Source organism: Polypterus senegalus, chromosome 9, assembly GCF_016835505.1.
Source record: "Polypterus senegalus isolate Bchr_013 chromosome 9, ASM1683550v1, whole genome shotgun sequence".
NCBI classification, from domain to species: Eukaryota; Metazoa; Chordata; class Cladistia; order Polypteriformes; family Polypteridae; genus Polypterus; species Polypterus senegalus.
The window spans coordinates 166,198,854-166,223,973 of record NC_053162.1 but is presented as its reverse complement, the minus strand read 5'-3'; the positions used below and the strand labels follow the sequence as shown (position 1 = coordinate 166,223,973).

Sequence of the window (25,120 nt, the reverse complement as noted above, 5' to 3'; positions counted from 1 at the left end):
TCTAGAAAACATCCAATTTTCTCACTGTGTTTGATAGTGTGAAGAAACTGGATAGCCTACAAAACTGAGAAAAAGTTTGATATCGAGGATGGTGAATTTCTACATATTGAATTTGAAAGGATTGCACTTGATAAAAATCAAACATTTACACTTGTCACTGTTCAAGGTTAACACATAAGACATGATCTCATACTCATGACTACCTTGCAACATACATTGTACTTTTTCTTGTTTTTTACCTTACCACAAATAAACTTTGGCTAAAGTGTGAGTTCCAGTGCCCAATTCCATGAGTAGGTTTAAATGGCATCATTCTGGTATCTGCTCAGGAGTCAGACAATGTGCCGCCATCTGACACAATAATCCCCAGAGCCTTATACTTCTGAAAACACTAGCTGTAATGTAGATGGGTAAAAACGTAGATTTAAAAAAAAAAAATACAGACTCTAATTGCTCTCTGATTGGTTTGTATTATTAATTTTCCCTTCCCTGATTGGATCCTGCATATTACAATACCTCGTTCCCTGACTGGTCACCCTACACGGTACATAGAGGACTCAAAGGAGTTGCTTTCCATGACGCTTGTTATGTTGTTTAACTGTATGCATGTAACTTACATTTTGCATAATTTGAATGCTGCATACATGCACAAAAGATTAAATGAAATACCAGCTGCTACAGTTTTCAGGTTACAGTAAATCCTTGAAAAGATTGTAATGTCATCGACCGTGGGATTTTTTTGCCATTACAATTGATTGTGATAAATTTTGTTGTTTGTTTTAGTGTGGATGGAGATACTTTAATAAGCAATGTGAAAATGCTAGTGTGGACAGAGATCGCTTTTTAAAAATAAAATAATAAAAAAGAGTGTGGATGTACAGTGTTTTTTAGTATGCACATGTGTTTGTGTTTACAGGATTTATCTTAACCTAACTTAAGAAACTAAGGTGGAAGATATTTAAAATAAAATATTCCGCCTGTCGACCTCACGCTCCATTCTTCCTTCACTCGTGAACAAGACCCCGAGATACTTGAACTCCTCCACTTGGGGCAGGATCTCTCCCCCAACTCTGAGAGGGCACTCCACCCTTTTCTGGCTGAGGACCATGGTCTCGGATTTGGAGGTGCTGATTCTCATCCCAGCCGCTTCACACTCAGCTGTGAACCGATCCAGAGATTGTTTTTTGCTGATGAAGCAAACAGGGCAACATCATCTGCAAAAAGCAGTGACCCAATCCTGAGTCCACCAAACCGGACCCCTTCAACACCCTGGCTGCGCCTAGAAATTCTGTCCATAAAAGTTATGAACAGAATTGGTGACAAAGGGCAGCCCTGGCGGAGTCCAACTCTCACTGAAAACGGGCTCGATTTACTGCCGGCAATGCGGACCAAGCTCTGACACCGGTTGTACAGGAACCGAACAGCTCTTATGAGGGGGTCCGATACCCCATACTCCCGGAGCACCGCCCACAGGGTTCCCCGGGGGACACGGTCAAATGCCTTTTCCAAGTCCACAAAACACATGTAGACTGGTTGGGCAAACTCCCATGCACCCTCCAGGATCCTGCTAAGGGTATAGAGCTGGTCCACTGTTCCGCAACCAGGATGAAAACCACACTGTTCCTCCTGAATCTGAGGTTCGACTACCCGACGGACCCTCCTCTCCAGAACCCGCAAATAGACTTTTCCAGGGAGGCTGAGGAGTGTGATCCCTCTGTAGTTGGAACACAACCTCCGGTCCCCCTTTTTAAAGAGGGGGACCACCACCCCGGTCTGCCAATCCAGAGACACTGTCCCCGATGTCCATGCGATGTTGCAGAGATGTGTCAACCAAGACACGTTGTTGTAAAGATAGATCAGTCGGTTAATTTACAGTAAAATGCATTGTCTCCTCAGCAGCCCCCATCATCACAATGTTGCATGTTTTCTATTCTTAATCTAGTATTTTTTTTTTCATTTAACAAGCTGCTTTTAGGAAAAAAATAAATCAGTATTTCTTTCATCAAAATGGCGAAAGTCATTTGATATACCAGTGATCCGAACAGTAAAAATGTATGTAAATATTTGTATAATGTACCTATACTTGCCACTAATAACAGAAAAGGCCTTTGTGTATTGCCTGTCTCATGGTGGAATTTATGGAATAGCTTTACATTTGTTAAACATGGTGTTGGTATTCTAATGCAGACAGGCTGGATCTTCTCCAAGACAGCTGTATGGTCCCTAAGCTCTTCTAAAGTTCTCTTTGCATTTGCTATACTTTTTTTCTCTGAACAGCAATACTTGAAACTGATATTGGGTTAGTTTCTAGTTATAGTCCACTGTTGTGCCATAGCCACATGCCTTTTAACTCGATTGGCTATTTCACTTCTGTATTCTTTCCTTCAGCTTACGGCACATTGTCAAGTTAAACCACAGATGTTTCTATATTTAATAACATTTTGCAAATATATTTTTATTTCTATTTCTGTAAAATCATTAGGTCATTCAATACCGTGAAACTTGAACTTCTTGGTCTTTGCTGCTTTCTCAATATTTGGAATGACCGGTTTTCTATGTCAGTTAAAAGGGAGAAGGCAAGTGCACAAAAGATCTTTTGAATTTAAAAAAAAAAATCCAGCGGCAGACGTCTCTGTAGCTGCTGCAGCCACAGGACCCTGTGATGTCATTCACGGTCCTCTGGCGCGAGGTGTGAAGCGGAGAGTCTTGGCACATGGTGATGTGCGCATGTAAAGGTGGATTTGGATGCTGAGCATTAATAAAGACATAAATGTAGCTACATTTCAAAAAAAAAAGTGTAATGTAAATTACTGAGTGTACAACTTCAGTAACGAAGGAAAGTTTACTATTTCTACATTTGTTCTCATTGTGGAAATCTTAAAACTCAGTGACATTGCATGCAGGCCTTTTGAGCAGCTGGGTTGTTTCACGATGTTGTTCCTATAAAGAGTTTCCCAAGAGAGAAGATGTGCAAGCTGAATACCTTCCCATATCCTCATGTTAACCTGCCTTTACTTACTTTTTTTTTTTTAGTTTTCTTCACCTCTTCTTGCCTTCTCTCACCACTCTGTACTGCCTTTATATTTGTAGGTTCCCGACCTCGCCTAGATGACTTCCCCCCACGGATTATCGAACATCCATCTGACCTGATTGTCTCAAAAGGAGAGCCAGCCACCTTGAACTGTAAAGCTGAGGGTCGGCCCCTTCCCATGGTAGAGTGGTACAAGGATGGAGAGCGAGTTGAAACAGATCGCGAAGACCCCCGTTCACACCGCATGCTGCTTCCCAGTGGATCACTGTTCTTCCTGCGCATCGTCCATGGCCGTCGCAGCAAACCGGATGAAGGTGTCTACGTCTGTGTGGCCCGCAACTATCTTGGGGAGGCTGTCAGCCGCAATGCATCCCTTGAAGTAGCTAGTAGGTTCCTTGATTTCTTCTTTTCCGTCTTTTGAAATGTGAATCAGTCTAATTTTTAGTTCACTACTTTTTAATAGTTTACTGAATTTTATGGGTTTTTTTGCCCACCATTTTATCAGCTTTATAGTAGATAAGTATTTCTTTAAACACCTTGAGCAAGATTAATGTCTGCTCCAGAAGAACATCAATTCCCTTGAATCAGTGCTTTTTCAGGGACGCACATTCTCACTACAATGGTCAGGTCCAAAATTAGATGGCACCTTATAGAAGTGTCTCCCTTTTATACCGAGCGGACCAGAGGGGATGGGGCTTGCTTGGCTTTGTTACTATCAAGGGACAATTCCTTGAAGCTGTGAGGGACAAAGAAGACAAAACTGTTAGCAACAGCACCCCTCTCATCCCAGTGTGGTACTACATACCTTAGGTGAACCTGGATGGGGACTCTATGGCTCACACGCGTGACTATAGACAAATGGATTACCATTGTCATTATCATCTCACAATTATTTGACCTAATTTTTTTTTGGATTTGATCACCAATTCAGAATTTAATTCTGTTTTAATGGATAGTAAAGTGTACCTTTTTGCTTATATAAAATTTTAGTTATCAACTGGAAATAATAAAACAGTACTTGTTTTCCTGGAATTGTAAAGAATTCAGGAAAAATCAGGGAGCAACTACCATAATCTCTAGCACTAACAAAGCAAGGCATTTGAAGAATCCCAAAATACTTTGGTTGAAATTTCACACTAGTGATGGCAGAACAATACAGTATTACATTATATTCCTAAATGACACATCAAAATCCCAAATTATTTAGGAATTAGTTAGGAATTTCCCTACATTAAAATACCTTAGGCATGTGGCCAAAAGATGAAGTTTTGCATTTGCTGTAACTCAAATTCTTGGAGCAAAGCAAAGCTCTTTTTGTATTGGTGTTTCTGAGACCTTGAGGCAGTTTTAATCTAAGGCTGCATGTTTTATCTCTTCCTTGTGTCCTTTGTTAATTTAAAAATACATTTTTTTCCTGAATGAAAATAGTCTCAGAAGGAAATGTTAACATTTCTGCTGTTGTTGTTTCAAATAAATGATGCATTACCCACATCTGACGCTGTTTGTGCTGTTCTTTCTTTTAACATGTTTTGCCTTGGTGGAAGACAAACATGTTTTACGTCACCCATTTATCCATTTTCTTAACTCATTCTTATCCTGCTGGCCACAGAAGCTAACCTAATCCATTGTATTCACACTCATGCTCTATCAGACTGATCCACTTTTAGAGTTCCTAATTAGCCTGTCTTTGAAGTTTGGGAGGAAATGAAAATATCTGTAGAAAAGCTTCACATCCATATGGTCACCGGCTTCGTCACAATTAGAAGAGCATTGCTTGGAGTAGCAGCGCTAAGTACTGCCCATTATGCTGCCCCATCTTTTGCAGCTTATATTCTTATACTATTTTGTTATTTATGTGTTTACTGTAGTCTATTTCTGTAGTCTCTATGTAAGTGTTGTATGTGTTAGTCTTTGCCTTTAGCATTCCATTTACTTGACCAATTAAAATATACAAAAACAATAAGAGGTTCAGGGCTAACAGGAGGAGTGTATAATGCTGTTGCCTCACATTTCCCGTGTCTTTGGTTATAATAGTCTGGGCAGTTTCATCATGGAATTCGTACATGTCTTCCCATGTCTGTATGGATTTCTCTCCAAGTACCCCGGTGTTCCTCTAATGTCCTAAACATATGCCTAAATGGATTGAGCAAATTTAGTAACAGAAATGGATTAGTGGATGATCTAATATGAGAATACTGCATTTGAAATTGTTAGCTATTGCTTAGGTATTGTCAGGTGTTGCCTCTCCTTTCGAATTATGTTTCTGATCACACCCATACGGAAATGTTGCTAGGGAACACCATCCATGAAGCAGTTACATGATGGATGGTGGAGGAAGGGCACAGAATAAAAGGAAGCATAATCTCTTAGTAACTCATATCAGGTATTGTTCATAACTCATCGCGTAGATCTTTCCTTTACATGTTACATGCTTCTAACCACACCCATCTGACTGTGTTGCTAAGCAACTCCAACTTTGTGCCAACGACACGATGAAAGGCCTGTGTCGAAGGTCCAGGGCAATAGATGACAAACCCACAACTGAATTGTCTGCCTATTGGTTGGTTTTTCCACTAGTAACAGGGCCAAATGGGCAGTGTCACTAGCAAGGCACGCTTGAAGAATAAAAGACATCCTCATAATCCTGGGCATATCTGACAATTTCAGATACTCTTTTCAATCTTGGCAATGTGTTTCTTGTGGATACAGGTTTATAGTGGCATACAAGATTTCAAATCTCCCTCCCTATTTTGGGTTCCATCCTAACACAGACTGGTGGTTATACCAGTGGGCTTTTGTGGTACTTCATGCTGACAGAAATGGCTAGAGAGTTAAAAGTATTCTACAATCGGAACTATTCTACTGTATATATTGTATATCAGCTATACTGATTAAAGACATGAGGTGAGCTGTAAAACAAACAGTATTATCAGTATCTTTCCTAAAATACTACTTTCAATTTTTAATTCTTTGTGATTATTATCAGTCTGTTATATACAATATAGCGTATATATAATAATATTATGGTGAGTCCCCAGGAAGTAATTTCCTTTATCATAGCCACACTTAATTAAGCCCCTTATGTCTAAAATTTGTGGGAATGACCCAGATAGATTTTCAAAAATCCTCAGTAGAAACCCTAGCAAAAACATTTCTGCATTCTGTAAAAGTCACATCCTACTACTGAGAAATCCTTCGTGTGTCCAGGAGTGACATCTTTAAATTCCTAAAAGGTATCTAGAAGGATGTCTTTGCAATTCTTGGCATGACCCTAGATCCACTGCCTTCTCTTAAGTGAGACCATCTGTCTGATGATTTTAAAAGCTTTGTACCAACACAGTAATTTTTTCTTGTATGAGGCAGAAGTAGAAGTGTTTTGGCATTTTTCATGAGTGAGTTTTGATGAGTGTCTTTCTTTGTCTCTTAATAAGCATGAGTAAGAATTATGACAGAAGAGTTACGTACTGTACAATATATGATGAGAGTTAAGGAAAGTATTGTGGCTGCATTGACCATCATGACATAGACCTGTTTCTAAAGTTAACAGTGCAGTACTTGTCTTTTCCGGGATTAAACCCATCAGACGTCGGCTGCTGAGGAACAGTGACTCGGATTTCACTGAAATGTCTCTGCCCTGCACTTAGACCTCAGCTTTGCCGCCCCATCGATCGTTTCACTCTGTCAACGACGCCAGTTTTATTTATTCTCAGGGCTGTTGTCTCATCTCTCTCTTAACCTGAACTATCCCCCATGTGGCCCTGCAAGTGACGGATGTCCTGCTCAAGTGTTTATATGAAACCGGCATGGGATGTGATATGGCCCAGAGGTATCGAGGCCTCTTCTATTATCACGTCTGCTAACCTTCAGAGTCCTTTTATGCAGAGGGCCTCCATTGTGTGCAAACACCGAACAAAAGCCTTATCTTAGGTAATAGATAGAAATCACCTGTGCCTAAAGTCACTGGCCTTTGGGAAAAGAGGAGGGGTGGTAGGGCAGCTGTAGGATGTGAGTGTGTTTCTCTCTGGAGCCCACGTAGATCCCTCTTTAATTAAAATTCAGCTATCCTAAATTTGATAGCTAAGACATTAAATTGGGGAAGTTCCACTATAACTTATTTTCATTGAACCTAAAATGTGTTCCTCCCTTCCTTACTTTTTAAATCTACTGCATGTTCTGATGCACTTGTGCTTGGCTCTGGCACCTATCCATTCATGTCAGTCCAATTTACTAATATCACAGTTATACAACAAAAAAAATATTGATTTAATGTTGTACACAAAAGTCTGCCATTGCTAAAACATACATTTATTTAGATTTTACAGAGCTAATTAAACCTAGGCTTTGTAAAATCTGGTAGTGGCAAAGAAATGACATTGAGTGGGCGATAGATAGATAGATAGATAGATAGATAGATAGATAGATAGATAGATAGATAGATAGATAGATAGATAGATGTGAAAGGCACTATATGATAGATAGATAGATAGATAGATAGATAGATAGATAGATAGATAGATAGATAGATAGATAGATAGATAGATAGATAGATAGATAGATAGATAGATAGATAGAGCCACTACCAATCACAGGTGAATAATTCTAGCTAGTTGCGTGTCTTCTGTTTATGTGAAGATGGCTCTTGCAAACAAAAGGAAAAGAGATAAAGATCATAGGTTACTAGCAAATGAGAAAGAGATAGGGTGCAGAATACAGTCGTGACCTCAGTAGTCTCGACACTGACTTAGCTCTACCCAGGAAGTACAGAAAAGATCTGAGGCAGAATACTACAATGTCTGAGAGTGGGGCTGATTACGTTGGTCTGTCTCTCTGCTGCCCTTGCTTTGCTCCAGTAAACAACACTTAGTGTCTGCACATGGTGAGAGGTTAACACTGGGTCATCTCTCAGGCCCTCACCCAGGACTGATAGGGAGGGGAAAGATACAAAGGGTTTACTGAACCTAAGTTCAGAGAGAGGTTACCAAGGTACACCCCTTCTGTAACCTGCTGAATGACCTACCACCCAGCTCTGTGTGATGGCAGCTAACTGCAGGTTTTTTTCAGTCCTGTGTGATCGGAGCTAAAACCCGGCCATTGTTTTTTCCCTGTTATTGGCTAAACCTTGAGCAGTTCAGCTTTCTGTGGCAATGGCTAACACCACCTTTTAATATTCATTCATTTTATTGGTTGATGTAGTAGTCCAGCATGGTACTAGCTAACACCAGAGCATCACAGTCCTTCATCTTACATGTTAACTCTGGCCTGGCTCATTCCTTTGTGGTGGTGACTAAATCCTGCAAATCAGTCCTCTGTAGTAAAGGTTATTGTCTGATTTGTGCAGCCCTTCATTGTATTGGCTAATCCCTGAAATATCATGTCTAGCATTGTAGCTGGTAAACACTCAGCATCTCATTCCTGTACGCCACTGGGTAAAATAAAACAACTGTGCTCATGCTTGGTAGTGGCTAATGCCAAAGCATCATAACTCTTTGCCTGAGTGTTAGATGCTCACAGTAGTGGCTGTTTCCAAGAGTACAGTAAGGTAGTAACTATACTGAGGGCATGCAAGTCATTCTTGGTAATGGCTAACTCTAAACCACTGTGTCCATCACTGTTGTTCCTATACCCTTATCATCTTATTCCAGTATAATCCCATTACATCACAGCCTAAAGTGATAGTTGGTAAACCTTGAGTATGATAATTGTTCTTTATAGTAACTTATCTGAGAGAATTCCTGTCCTTTGTGGAAGTGACTAAATTCTCAATGTCTCAGTCATTCTTGGTGATGCTAATTCTAAAATATTGCCACCCTAAGCACTTTATTCTAGTAAAATGGTGTTGTAGTCCTTCCTCTTGGTATCTAAACCTTGAGAATTTTAGCATTGTGGCAGATCATAGATAGCCTCACAGTTGTGCCTAGTAACTGTGCAACCCTGAAGGTCTCAATCATTCTAGTTAACAGCAAAGTCCCATGCGGAAATGGCTAAACCCAGATCATCACAGCCTTTTAGTGTAGTGAGTAACTGTTGTTAGTGGTTAACTCTGAAAAGCCCAGTATTGTAGTAATTATACACGTAGCATCTCATTCCTCGTATACTAGAGTCAAAATCAAGAGTGTCACTCTCCATTTTGATAGGGGCTTATACAAAAGCATCACAGATCTTTCTAGAAGTAGGTAAAGATATCACTACCATTATGCCTTGTTCCTAATCACAGACTGTCACAGCAGTTGTGATTAAACCTTGAAATGATAGCATTTGGGTTAGGGTGCTGTGTAACCCAGAGTGGTATCGCCATTTGTATTTGTGACTAATAACAGAGTAACACAGCCTTTAATGGCGCGGTATTGACTAAAATCTCAACAATTTGTCATTCAGTTCATTGCAGGTACTGTAGCTGCAAAACCTTCAATCATCTTTGTCAGTCTAGGTAATATTTAAGTCTAGAGTCTCGCAGTCCAGCCTGGTAGTGGCTAAATTCCTATATCTCTTGATTTTCAGCTAAACCCTTGAGTTCAAAATAGTTATCTGTGACTCTACAGCCCAGTCCCATGTTTTACTAGCACAGCATTCCTGCTTGCATGTGAGTTTTTTCAATTTAATAAGCGTTTTGTCTAACTGTGCATTGTACAAAAGCAGACTGACTTTCTTCACGTGAAATAACCTTTTACCGACTCTTCAATAAATGTAAACTAGGAGAATACAGTATAAGCAGAATGTGCTTCATAAATTAGTAGCCATTAAGGTGTAAATTGCTGCAAATTTGTTTTCAAAAGTCCATTGCCCTTTGTGTTATCAGTAACCGTATTTAGATTTATTTTTGTTCAAGAAAGTCCAGCAGTGTACAGAGGTTAGAAGTATTTAGTAAGGCTCTGTGCATAAAGTGATCACATCTGCGCACACCTGCACTTCATTTTGTATCATTGGCATTGGTTAACTTGCATCCTGAAGTAATCTGAATACAACAGTGACTGTCCCTCATCCTCTTCACATTATCCAAAGGATCGACCTGAGTTACAGTGCTAGTGTGAAAGGGGCTTTAAGTTATTTAGCTTTCTCAAATTTTGCTTGGCAAACTCAAGAGGTCCTAAGAGATATTTTGCTGCAGTTGAGCTTTGGCTGACATTTATTCCATTGTTGAGATCCAAGGATTATGGTCACCCTCTCCAAAACCACAAAAACAAATCCTGCTGACGAAGCTGCAGCCTGGAGAATCGTGGCATATCCCTCTGGGAAACCTCTGACAGCCTTAATTCACTCTGCATGTTCAGAAGGGGCTTATTGAAAAGAGCACGGGCTCAGATTGGCCATGTGCTCAGATTTCTTTCATTGAAACTCTCACTGTTATGGGTGTAAGGGGTTGACCATATGCCCCTTTGTGTCAAGGGACAAGCATCATATCCTTGGCCAAATGTTCATAAATATAAATATGCAAAAGGTGCAGAAGCAACAAGAATGTCTTCTTTTATAATGCAGGTGATAGGTTCAATGAACTAAACCAGAAACACTTCCATGCTGGACAGTTTAGATTGACATGGCTTTTTTTTGTATCGGATAGCTGAAAGTGGAACATTAATCTAACAAATCATCCTGAAAGTGTCAAGATGTTCTCTAACTTCCAGTGAAATGCTTTGTCTAAAAGGCAATAGGGAGAGCGTAGGTAGTGTTTCCAAAATGTCTGAAATCAAACAGCTCATAGCAGGACGGAAAATGCTGGGAAAGCATTTTATTTTGTCTTTAGCATCCTTACTCATTCACTCACTCACACTTATTCACACATTCACACGCACACTGGTATTTGTATGCCATATAACCAGAAGAAAACAAACAAATCATTAATCTATATGACATTAAATGTGGAAAGGCACTGTAATTCAAAAGCACATTTATGAATAATGCTGTCTGCCGCTGTGATCCTCCTGCTTAGTCATTGTCAATATTTATTTTGAACTAAAAGCTTTACTGGGCAATGTGGTGGTGCCAAAATCTCACTATCTATGTGGAATTTCCACCTTCTCCCTCTGTATACTCGAGTTTTCTTTAAGTACTTAGATATCCTCCCACATCATAGAAATACAGTTTGCATGTCTGATTTATTGGCAACTCTAAACTGTCCTGGTGTAAGTGTGGGTGTGTGTTTCTGAATTAGCCCCACTTCACTAAGAAAGTGTTTTGAAAAAATAAATGGATGAATAAAAGTGAAAAAATGGGTGTTTCTGTGTGTAAGTTTGCCAAGTGTTGGACTAACATCCTGTCCATGGATGCTTTCGGCCTTGTGCCCTGTACTAGCCCCTCTGGCCTTGCATTGGAGTTAACAGATTTAGGAAGGTAATGAATTCATGGTTGTTTTGTGGCCTTTTTAGTTTATAGGACAGTTATTTTCAGGTTTGGGGAAAACAAAATTCAGTCAATGTTTTGCATTTTTAGTTAGAAAGTATTTTATTGATAGAGGTGCTGACATGGTGAGCCTCAGCACAGCAGCTTACAGAGACATCAGTGACTTTTATTCCATCAGAACAATGAATATGCACATTAGGTATTCAAAAACTTTCACCAATTGGCAGGCTTCCTAATGACATGATAACTATGTCTGACAGTCCTTAATTATCGGAGTAATTTGTATTTTAATCACGTCCTTTGTTCTGATAGAAAATAAGGATATTAAGGTATATCATTTTAGTGAAGACTTCCTGCAAAGTTTTATCTGTAAATGCATAATCCTGATAAATATCTCTTACACTTGCAAGCAAGTCTCTTTTTTCAGTGTGGTGAATCAAGTATAGTGCCTTGTATAACAGTACAGTAATTATTGGTAAAACAATCAATATATTTTAGGAGACATGCATGTGCACATTGTGTTTTGTGTGATTAAAGAGTGATTGATTGGTAAGCATAGCTGTTAGAAAAGGTTTAGGATGCTTTGTTAAGTTGGTGTCTAGAACTCGATCAGCACAGAATGAACAAAAATCATTTTAGTTACACTGTATGAAACATTTTTCAGTGATAGAGGACAAGTATTAGTTATGCTTTAGTTTCAAGGAATGTGATGAGTCTGAAAAATAGTGGTGCCAAGAAATATAAATGATCATTCTTATACCATTTTTCCAACCCGCTATATCCTAACACAGGGTCACGGTGGTCTGCTGGAGCCAATCTCAGCCAGCACAGGGCGCAAGGCAGGAACAAACCCCAGGCATGGCGCCAGCCCACTGCAGATATACAGTACTATAATTTGGTAATGGGCATTCTGATAAGCATTATAGTTTGTTAGTGGATAATATATGTTGTGTCTGTGCCATTTTGAGTAATGTATTATTATTATAAGTGTTTTATGAAGTCTAGGCTTCTGGGTAATTAGAAGGCCTGTCTGTAATACAAACAGAAAAGCATTAGACACATTGCATTATAGTTTAATTTTCATTTTAAGAATTCTTAACAGTTTCTCCTTCCTGCCCATCTTCAAGGTCACTTTGTACTGAATATCCAGACTTGCCTACCAGACGAGACTGTTTTTACTTATATTGAAGGTTACAATAGACTTCTTATCATGTGCACAGCCTTCACCCTGGTGTCTTATCTTTTGCTGCTGTTATTTAATGTTTTGTGAGAACTCTTTCATGGGACTACACATTTTGGTGCTCTCCACGTGTATTTTACATGTGTTTTGTTTCTGTTTAACAAATAGCTCATCAAATTGCTGATCCTCTGGTATTTATCACATGACATCCAACAGTATTAGAGAGGTGGAGATATCATGTAGCCAATACAGGCAATTAATATTGTCACTTCCACCCATCCATTCATCCATCCATCTGTTTTGTAATCCTCTTTTTCATTCCAGTGTCATATTTAGCTCAGGTCTACCTCATTAGTAATGGGTACAAGAGAGTACCCATTTGACTATCCCCTTGGGATTAATAAAGTATTTATTTATCTATCTACCTATCTATCTCAGGTAAGATGCCAGTCTGTCACAGGCTCTAGTTATATACTTAGCCAAACTTACACTAAGCGACATGCATAATATATTACAATGCAACCATTATACTCTTAGTAACTGTGTCTAGTATAAATTATGCTCTACAAAATAACCTGTGTCCATATTGTAGTTACATTTGTTAAGGGTTTCCAGAGTAGTTCCAAATGTAGCAACTGGAAATTATCAAGCATTAAGTTTAGTGCATACATAAAAACTTCACAGTCCAAGTGTCTTTGTTTTAAATGCGTTAGTGAAATTCAAAGCAAACATTTCACACAAAATAAAGAAAAAAAAATGTAATGGACAAATAAAAGGAAATGGTTGTGCTGTTTCTGTTTAAGGTACTGTAAGTATCAGAATTAACATTTCTTTAGGTTTCTATATGTTATCACATACACCGTGACATACGTTTTGACATATGATCAGAAAACTACTGTATATGTCTCTATACTATTCAATATAATCTGGCAGTTTCTTGATTCTGTCTAACAGTCTGTCTAACAATCTAACATTATTCTCTTGTAACATTAGAAAAATTTCAGATGATTGAGAGAATTCCTATGTAGCTATGCTAAATGTACACAGGCAAACGTGTATGTGAAATTAACTTTAATATTAACTTTCTAAGACTGGATCTTACAATTGTAATATTGAATTGGCTACTTTTAGTCTACATTTTGCATAAGATAACATAGTATCTTTTTTTTTGTTGTTGTTTCTTATACCACTTTATGAAATCACTTTAAAGGACTCTAGTAGTGCTTAATGAGCATTCTTTTCAGGTCAATGAGGCACAAAAAATGAAAGTTCACATTGCTGATTTACTCGGTTGAGATAGCTGCTCTCTGTGACACAATTACACTCTTTACAACCCTCTTTAATTGACTTGACTCCCCCTTGTCATTTACTTTAAGTGACGTTACATTTCTAGGCTGAACACACTCATTTGGAGATGGGGGCGGTTGCTGGAGTAGTGATTCAGATGGTGTGGATAGCAGCTTACATTAGGTTTAGGGAATGACTCTTGCCTGTTAATTCTTTCAGGTCATTTATGGTGGGCTAGAGTTCAGGGCTGCTGCCGCCCAATTCCTTGAACCTGTATCTACTTCCAAGGCTTAGTCAGTGTGTGTTTGCTTGTTCTTCCTTTGTCAACCAGGTACGCTGGGTTTTCCTCCCACATTGCAATAATGTGTGTGTTAGATTCAATGGAGAATCAAAACTGACATTCTGCCCAGTGGTCCTTGATAGGCTTTAATATTCCCATGACCCAGTACTTGGGTAAGTGGGTTCAGAAGATGAATGGATGGATGAATTTATTGTGGCTTAAGCCTTAGATTACACGTTCTCCTGTTAACGATATGACTTTCCTAACATGTTTTTACAAACAGGTTGGGGGCTGCGTAGTAGGGATTGGGCATTGTTTTACACGAATAACAAGTAATAACAGAAATATATTGTGCTTTGAATTTGCTTCCCTGACATATTGGTGAAGCAATTAAATCAACATTTAAAATTAATCTGAGATCTAAGTGCAGGCATGGAAGAAAGGCACATGCAAGTTTGAGTATTTCAGGTGTTATCTGAGCCTTTTGGCGTTATGGATGACTGTCTATAACTGTATATTTAGTATCACTGTGTGTGTGTGTGTGTGTGTGTGTGTGTGTACATTATTTCACTCAGTGATACCAAGCCTTTCAATGGATTTAGTTTTCACCTTGGGGGTGTGATGTACTGCTTTTCAATGCAGACAGAACTCCTTGATGGATTGACTCTCAGCAGCAGCTCCTGGAGAAACTCAAGTTGCTGTAAAGCGGAGGTTGTTTGGAGGTCAGCTTCAATCCCCCCAACCCCCCACCCACCCCCCTTTGAGGAGACAGGTGATGCAAGGGGCAGCAGCTGTCCCCCAGGAATGCTGGGAATGAACAGGTGAAAGGAAGATCTGACGCTGTTGTCCCATGAAGTGCAGCAAGGGCTTGAGTCAGCTTTCTCAACCACTCAGTTGGGGGCTTGGCGGGTGTCTGTCTCTTACTTCTGCCTCCATTCTAGATTAGAATTAGAATAATCATGTGTTTACTATATTCCACTGTTTATCTGATCTAAATGGGATGCATTAAATAGTATGGACTGGGGAGGATTAATATTTCAAACATGACCCATCCACTTGAATTTCTATTAATGTTTGGATCTATTTGGTTCAGCTCTTAGTTTTAAAATTAGATGGGTTGTTAGAATCTCTGTGAGCCGTACCCAACGTACACTGCATTGGAAATCTACTTCCCACATCCTCTTTTCTTTTTTTTCCTCTCAAGCTGTTTTTCAACTCTAAACATCACACCGTTATTCTTAGTAGAGGAAAGAAGATGCTCAGTAACCAGCACTCCACTTATCTGTTGTGACAGCACCTCCTACACCGTGTTCAAATCATTTTAAAATTTGTGAAAAATCACATTTATTTATGTATCTGCCATTTTTATCCAGAGAGCCTTATAAATCAGAAGCATACAATTCTAATGTTTCTTTTTTTGTTTACTGCAGCTCACTCAGGGTTACTCAGTAAAACATGGGGGAAAGCTGAAAATCTTAACTATAATTCACAATAAAATGTCTTGATGGGACACTACCCGATTAACACAATACACTAAACTGACCCTGCATCTGTCTGGAAACCCATAATTAAGGTTAACTAAATAACGCCCCACTTTTGGCTTGCATTACTCAACACCTCTACACTCTGGAGTTGTAATCTGATGGATACTTTGGTCTTTCATTGGGCTTTTACCACATTCTTCTTCCGGATAGACACACTTCTACTGAGCAGTTTAACTCTTCATGTTATCAGCTTTCAAGTGGAAGGAAAGCATTGGCTGGTATATCAACATATCCATTCAGTCATCAAATCTTGAGCTTGAAAGCCAACAGGGTTCAAAAAAAAGAATTAAATTATTCTGTCCAAAATTCATTTGAATAATTCATTAGACAACAAAGATATTGTTTTCTGAACACATTGTGTTGTATCTTATGGGTTTTCCTGCTGGTTGCAAACCATTTTATTGCAATCACCTTTTCTATTCCCTCTTATATTATAAGTATACAAGTACAGTACAACATCTACAACTGGAACATCTGTGATGATCTAAAAGTAGCGCCACTGCTACTTGGAATGCAGCTTGGATATCACAAGTACTGTTATTTCATTTGCTAATCAGATAGCCATGCTGAAGAGTCTCATTACGTTAAAAAGAACTGGCTGTTCCATAAACGTTTGGTTCCAGGGCAGAAAAGTGTATCGCAAAGGCCACTTGTCAACCCAACAAAGAGACTTTTGCCTCCTCTTCACAAAAAACTTGGACTGAAGAAAGCAATGAACAAAGAAGGTAAAGAATTTCAATATTTGAGACAGATGTTTGCAGAAATAATTGATGCCAAGAGTTAAGAAGGCTATTATTTTTTGGTCCACAAATCAAACCTGTCAACAATGATAAGTGGTTCAAAAGATCTACTAGTAATATGGAAATTCCATGGAAGGCATTCAAAGATGTTGCTGAAAATTATCTTTGCAGAGGACCAAACTATATCTCACTTGTTGACACCATGCTTCGGGCATACAAAGCCATAAAGTGCAATGCGTTGCTAAATATTAACTTTCTGCTTTCACATTTGGACTTCTACAGTGCTAATCTTGGTGCAGTCAGTGACAAATAAGATGAAAGATTTCACCAGGACATTGCAACCATTGAAAAGTGAAATTAGGGTAAGTGGAATCCATAAGTGCTGGCAGACTATTGCTGGGCACTAAACCGAGAGGCATCAGAAGTGGAGTACAAATGAAAATCAGAAGCAAAACATCATTATCTTAAGTGAACAAATGCAAAGCTTCAGCATCATTAAACAAAATATGCCAATTTAATACAAGTAAATATCATATTTTTCAAAATTTTTATGTGATGTAGTCAAACTCAGATCATATTGTGGTTCAGGTTAAGGATGTCATAATCAAAAAAAAAAATTAAGAAAGAAAAACTTTTGAAAAAATTAGTTGTCCAGTATAATTTAATCAGATCTAGCATGATAATCTATCAGATAGTGCCTGGTTATTATTGTGAATATTTGGTGGGAGGCAAAAATCTGGGGATTGTGTCCGGGCAATGGGGGTAGTGGACTTTGCTTTGTTGACAACAGGTGGTGGAAGGAAGAGCTTTAAGGCTGCCTCCGGGTTAATAAATGGATTTTGCATCTGTGTGGCTTTTGAACAGCCAAAATTACAGCATGACTGACTGTGTGGGAAAACAATGGTGTGCTGATCTGATGGTGTCAGCTATTCATATTATGTTATTTCAAAAAAAAGTTTTTTCGTAAATCGTTTATTGTCCAGTTTTGTCAAGTAATTACATCTATCTATCTATCTATCTATCTATCTATCTATCTATCTATCTATCTATTATATAGTGCCTTTCACATCTATCTATCTATCTATCTATCTATCTATCTATCTATTCTTATATAGTGCCTTTCACATCTATCTATCTATCTATCTATCTATCTATCTATCTATCTATCTATCTATTCATATATAGTGCCTTTCACATCTATCTATCTATCTATCTATCTATCTATCTATCTATCTATCTATTCATGTATAGTGCCTTTCATATCTATCTATCTATCTATCTATCTATCTATCTATCTATCTATCTATCTATCTATCTATTCATATATAATGCCTTTCACATCTATCTATCTATCTATCTATCTATCTATCTATCTATCTATCTATCTATTATATAGTGCCTTTCACATCTATCTATCTATCTATCTATCTATCTATCTATCTATCTATCTATCTATCTATCTATCTATTCATGTATAGTGCCTTTCACATCTATCTATCTATCTATCTATCTATCTATCTATCTATTATATAGTGCCTTTCACATCTATCTATCTATCTATCTATCTATCTATCTATCTATCTATCTATCTCTTATATAGTGCCTTTCACATCTATCTATCTATCTATCTATCTATCTATATATAGTGCCTTTCACATCTATCTATCTATCTATCTATCTATCTATCTATCTATCTATCTATCTATCATATAGTGCTTTCATCTATCTATCTATCTATCTATCTATCTATCTATCTATCTATCTATCTATCTATCTATCTATCTATCTATGTCCCTGCTAGAGTAATTGATTGGAAAGTGTTCTTCATTTGTTCAAGCCAGCTGCATTAATTCATTTGTCTTTTTTTCATTGTTTATCTGGCTTCATTAAAACACAGAGTTTAAAAAATGTAATATTAACTGAAAGAATTTGCTGTATTGTCATCTTTTTAATTTATTTGCTTAAAGTTATGAAAATCTTTTGTAACCTTCTGCTGAAGTTAATTATTTTGTTTTATGTAGTGCCCAAAATAGCAAATAGTGCTATTGGATGTTTTTTCCTTTCTTTTTTCTTTTCTTTTCCTCTCCTCAGAGTGTTCAAAATTTTCTTGCAACTCAGGGTTGACCTTCTCCGTGTAGCCTACTCGCATTGTAATCATGGTAGGTAACTTAGTAATGGCTAGTTGAGAGCAAATTCACTGTTGTGTATCTTCCTGTTGCATGTGCAGAGTTGACCTTTAATGTCATCAGCATCTCGCTCTTATGGCTGTGAGACAATTGCCTCTGGATTGTGTGAAACTGGAAGGTCTTCTACTATTAAACCACAGACCCTGGCTCCTTGTTCATTATTTGCAGGCTGCATACTCTGCTGTCTCATTTTTTAAGTGTAGTCACTGTCAGCCTTTTTCCAGTGACCCATTCCCTTGAGCTGCTGTCATATTCTGATTTCAATAAGGTTAATCAGCTGCTGGCAGCTTCTTTTTCTTTTTTGGCTTGCCATTCAGGGACGTCTGTCTGGCTGAAGGAGCTGGAATTTATTTTGTTGAAATGCTGGTATGCATGGTAGGACAATTGATTTGTAGAGTCACATGTGTGGGTGGTGAAGGGGGTGGTGCTGCTAGGGGAAGCCTTGCAAGAAGCATTAGACTGGCACATGTGGGACCCAGCCATTTTTTTTTCTTTGGGCGGTATGCCAAGCCTGCGTGCATACCAACAGATGGATTGGCTCTGGGGTAGGTCTTGCTGCTGATCGAGGTCGTCAACACTGTGCTCCAGGCGACTCTTTGCTGTAAGCATCAGTGGCTGCTTTTGTGCAGCTGAGGCACTTGCTTGTGTCTCAGTAATCCTTGCACCCACACCTCCGCCCAAACCTAATCACTGTTTGCTTTGGCGCTGGCCTGGATTGCCTCAAAGTGCTCCTGGAGAGCAGACAGCTAGGCTTCCTTTGCCATCAGGCCAAGCTGTTCTGTCAGCATGGCTTTGACTGGTATGTAAAACTGCAATCTCACGGCTGTGTCTTTTATTCTACAGATGTGCCTATCTAGTTTTAATGAACTATGGTTGGAATAACCACTGCTGTAAGAGTTTTTGTGTATTTGTGTGGGCAGGTGGTGCTTGTAGATCCACACTCCCAGTAATGAATGCAGAGCAGAGTCAGGCCTACGCAAAGCCTTATAGGATTACTAAAGTGCAGGGCACTACAAAGCACAGTTCCCTGAGTTAGTTACACTCTTAAAGTACTGCTTCGGACATGGCGCTTTACTGGGTTGTGTAGTTCCTCATGGAAGCTTTGCTTGACAAAACACCCTTTCATTCTAGAAAGTTTTATTTTCATATAAAATTGGCTCCTTGTGCTCTAGAAAGGTTCCAAATATGTGGACAAAATAGAAATCTTTAATCTATTATAGGCTACCCAGTAGAATTCTGAATGATCTGAACTTATCCTATGTACGTACATGCAGCAAGAGTTGTTTTCTAGAACGATGAACCCATTGGTATTTCACAAATATGTTATGATCTACATATACTGTAGATGCAGTATGTATGGAGCCTATGACAGAACCAAATAAATGAAGCTTATTTTTTTCTTTCTTTCTTGATCCTTCATTTGGATGGCTCTTTAGGGAATTAAAAAATGGTTCCCCTATGGCATTGCTATAAAGAACCACTCTGGCACCTTTTTTCTTTATAGTGTAGTCCAGATGTTCCGGAAGTCAGTCAGATAAAAGAAAATTATAAAAGAGACTATAAGAATTTAATTTTTAGAAACATTTGGAATTTAAAAGTGTGATGCGGTTCTGAAAGGAAATACTATGAGAGCAGAGCGTCTGTCTACTATTAAAGTACACACTACTTGGTAAACACAGTCTGGCAAACACACAAAAAAGAAGCTCATGGGTTTCTACTACGGGAACAAAGCGGAGCTAAAGACAGGGGTGCTCATCCAGTCACCGTTCTTAAAAGATTATTGAAGGACAGAGCTTTCTGATCAGAGCCCTCATTTATCAAAGCTGTTTATTTTGATATTTGTCAATGGGCATGTTTCCTGTTAAAATGTGAATCTACACATCCACCTACCACCCTGTATACACACTTTACCTAGAAGTGCATATTTGACTAGTGGGCAGATGACACTGAAAGGGATGCTTTCGAAGAAAAGACTCTTACTCGGGTACTGTAACAGTGGGAACCCAATTAGAGGACCAAGAATAGTGCTGGACCGGAGACATGTTACCTTAGTTTATCTCAATATTTAATTTATTCTTTAAACCTGATTTCTGGTACTGGGTTATGTTAAGACTATATCAGTCCCAGCAGTTATGAACAGCAGGGACATGTTTTAGACAGTATTTTTAAATTGTAGCAAGAATCCAGTTTAAATGGGACTAACTCTAGATAGACAGTGAATGGGCTGGAAAATGGACCTAAATTCCTGTAGTGTTAGCACCGGTTTTTAGTTATAAGACATTAAGAACCAATTATAAAGCGGATGATGGTCCAATGCAGGGTATACTCATATACTGTATCCCTCTGCAATTTTTATTAAAAATAGAAAATCAAAGTTTAATTACTTGGTGGCTTGCTAACTTGATCCAGTGTGCATAAGTGTGTGGTGTGTGTGAATGTACCCAGTAATGTGTCGATGCCTTACAAAGGTTTGTTTTTTGTGTTGAACTTGTCACTGACAAGATGCACTCTGACCCTCTGCACCTCTGTAATGCAGTGTGTGCTAAACTGAATCAACAAAGATATATAAGTGTTATTTCACATTGCTAATAGTGCATTGAGCTTCCACGTGTTACCATACAGTAACAACAACAACAACATTTATTGATATGCACATTTTCATACAAACAGTAGCTCAAAGTGCTTTACATATTAAAGAATAGAAAAATGAAAGACACAATTATAAAACAAAATAAATCAACATTAATTAACATCGAATAAGAGTAAGGTTCAATGGCCAGGGGGGACAGAAAAACAAAAAAACTCCAGACGGCTGGAGAAAAATAAAATCTGTAGGGATTCCAGACCATGAGACCGCCCAGTCCCCTCTGGGCATTCTACCTAACATAAATGAAAGAGTCCTCTTTGGATTTAGGATTCTCATGGAAGGGCTTGATGATGATGATGGTCACGTAGACTTCTGCCTTTTAATCCATCCATCATTGTTGGAGCATCATGAAGCTTTGAGTAGGTGGAGGTGGCGCAGGCCACCACCACAAAGAAACCGGAAAAAGAAACAGAAAAGAGAGTAGGGGTCAGTACCGATTTTAGAGCCACCATGAATAGTTATTATGATGAATTGAACATATAGAGTATCAGGATTAAGTTAAATTAAGTTAAATTGAAGTTATAGAAAGGCCATGTTAAAGTAATGTTTTCAGCAGTGTTTTAAACTGCTCCACCGTATCAGCCTGGCGAATTCCCATTGGCAGGCTATTCCAGATTTTAGGTGCATAACAGCAGAAGGCCGCCCGCCTCACCACTTCTTTTAAGTTTTGTTCTTGGAATTCTAAGGAGACACTCATTTGAGGATCTGAGGTTACGATTTGGAATATAAGGTGTCAGACATTCCGATATATAAGATGGGGCGAGATTATTTAAGGCTTTATAAACCATAAGCAGAATTTTAAAGTCAATTCTGAATGACGCAGGTAACCAGTGTAGTGACATTAAAACTGGAGAAATGTGTTCAGATTTTCTTTTCCTAGTTAGGATTCTAGCAGCTGCATTCTGCACTCGTTGCAAGTGATTTATGTCTTTTTTGGGTAGTCCTGAGAGGAGTGCGTTACAGTAATCTAGTCGACTGAAAACAAACGCGTGAACTAATTTCTCAGCAACAGTACAGTATGTGGTTAATAATCTCAAGCTCTTGCGCACAAATTACAGCTGCATAGTAATATAGCAGGAAATTGTGAATTCTCTCAATACGTTCTACCCTTGGAATTGCATTTTTGAGTTATAGCTTTCCATAATCTTGATCAAGAAGAATGAGTCTGGAATACTGATGAATTAATGAAAAGAAGGGAAAGTGTAAACATACAGAAATTATACAAAACATGTAAATCTACCTGATTTTGAATAGTTAATATCAAAAATGAACCAAATTCATCATTACAGAAGTGGCAGCAAAATGTTCAATAAACTACACAGTGTAAAGTACTACAAAAGGTAAAAGTACAAAATCCGGTCACCATAAAGGTTCACCTTTTAGGAGTTGGGAAGCCAAGCTTCTGAAATAAAATCATGATCCAGTACCATTTTATTGTTGGAGCTGCAGTTGGTTATATGTGCTGAAAACCAGAGATGGAGATGGCAGGGCGAATTGTGTTAGAGAGGGGCAAGCCTGGCAAATGGGATGCAGCCAGTTTACCAGTTGTCCAGCATAGGGCCGACCCCATTTGAAGACACCTGGTCAGTGCGTCCATGTGTTAGTATTTCTTTCAACCATCCACATGCAGATCCTACAGGTATTTGCTTAATCAGAATCTTCACAGTCACATACAGTACATATATCCACCAATCACATGGCGTTCTTGATATATATCATATCGTATTACAATATTCTCAGATTCTTTTCCAGTATGACTGTATGGAAAGTGTAAAAAAGAGCTGGGAAGGGCAGCGGTCCATTATAGGGCCCACAAATACTCATAAAAGGGTCAATTTGTAATTGGTAATTAGCCTAACTAGATCATTTTTTTTTTACTTCGAAGTACAGCTACACATACATACATGCATGGAGAGGACATGCAGACTCTACATGGACAATCTTCAGGTGCACTAGATTCAGGAAGCAGCATTATTAACTGCACTACTGTGTCACCAATTTCTTGATATGTTTTGAATGTTTAAATTATTTTTATTATCCATGTCACCTTAAAAAATAATGATGCTTTACAATTATTTTACTGCTGAAGCAGAAATTTAAGCAATTTGCTTAAGGGCTAGAGATAAAACTGCATTTGGCAATTAAATTAAATTGTGTGGTTTAAAGCGTGATACATTAATAACTACATCACACTGCCTAACTAATTTAATATTGTTTAAATAAATATTTTAATAAAGTTAACATTTCTTGTGTATGTATCAATAAATCTCCATTATTCGCACCTTATTCATGAACTGTGAAAGCCCAAAACAAGTCTTTCCCACAACACCCTGTTACAGAGCATCAAGTGTGAGCCTTTGGTTGAGTGTGATGTCTGTAGCCATAAATTATGCCGATTAGTAGATTAAAGTAATCCTCTTTCCATGCAGACAATTAGAGTGTAGCCTGGACACACGTGCCTTCTAAGTAATGATCAGTTGTGCTCCATGCACAAAAGAACAATAGCTAAAGCCACTTGTTCTTTGTAGCAAATATTACAGGCCAGCCTGTCTTTGTGTTCTTTTGTTGCTGGCTATTGTTGTTAATCCTTTTGTACTAATTTGTAAAACATTAGTAATGGGGAGCCTGCAGGACCCCAACTGCCCAAACAGCTGAGTTCCATTCTGATCCTATCTAATTGTGGCTTAGGTGCCAGTAAAGGTAAACTGGGCAGTCAGAGTTTAGATTAAGAATCCAGTCCACACTGAGAACCTTTGGTGGTAGAAGGGAGCTGATCATGTGACTGCAAAGTGGGCACTATAGGTTAAAGGGAGCTCGACTTTCTGGAAGAGCACGTAAACCTTGTGGAAAGTGAAGGCAGGGGAATGGGACACTTACAGGTATCATACACTCATTCGACTCATGAGTGAACTAATTTAGTGCAGCTGGTTTCTTTGGAGATCATGTGGCTACTCTGTTCGAGGAAGGGAACTGAGAATAAAGAATACCTTAAAACTGCATTAAAGAATAAAGAAGAGCAGAAATCTCTGAACATAATGGGACCACTTAATAGACATTAGAGGTAGACAGAAGTTCAGCTTTACACAAGAACATAAGAAATCTGACAAATGAGAGGAGAACATTTTGTTCATCAAGCCCATTTTTTTAGCTAATAGCTACGCTGTCCCAATATCCCATCCAGATTCTTCTTAAAGGTTGTCAAGATTTCTGCTTCAACTTCTCGTGTTGGGAGTTTCTTCCAGATTTCCACAACTCTCTGTGTAAAGAAGTGCTTCCTGGCTTCAGTTTTAAATACACTCACCATTCAGTGATAAATGGAGATAAAGGGAAGCTCAAATGTATGATGGTAAAAGTCAAAAGTAGAAATACATTGAAACTGGATTCTCAGAAGGTCATATTTTGACCAATGATTAGACTGATGATCAAGAAATGGCAGCAACTCTGAAAGTCATTCCACTACAAATGCATACACCAGCAGTAAAATGGGTGCTGGACTATGTTGGTGAGGTGTTCTCCTGTAGAGAGTGGAGGTTTTGGGAAACTGTTTGCTGATTCAAGTCATCCCAATACTGGAAACTGAAAAGGGTGAAGTTGTGTGAACCAGATATGGAAAAAGCAGCCTTATGAACTTGAATGTAGCATCTTATTCACAAGTGACAACATCTTGCTTGTCCTTGTGGAAATTGATGCTTAAACTGGCCAGTTTTATTAAAACATTATTTTTGCAAGTAGGAGAAGAATAGGAGCATTTTCATTAACATTAAGGCAGATTTATTTCCTGCAGGCAGTTCCCAGTCCTTCCTTAATCCAATGACCTTAACTGCTTACTTTTTCATAAAAGTTTCCCCTGGGTTTTATCACATAAACCAGAGGAATGATCTGCATGCTTGT

At 38.5% G+C, this 25,120-nt stretch overlaps 1 protein-coding gene across 5 annotated transcripts in view; it reads left to right on the top strand.

The window, feature by feature from the left end:
* The window catches only part of robo3 (roundabout, axon guidance receptor, homolog 3 (Drosophila)), a 388,056-nt gene that overhangs the window by 251,626 nt on the left and 111,310 nt on the right, over positions 1-25,120 (top strand). For all 5 annotated transcript variants that reach the window (XM_039764141.1, XM_039764139.1, XM_039764140.1 and 2 more), the window contains exon 2: positions 3,091-3,417. In XM_039764141.1, coding sequence (XP_039620075.1) covers positions 3,091-3,417 — 327 coding nt within the window. The remainder of the gene's footprint in view (positions 1-3,090; positions 3,418-25,120) is intronic.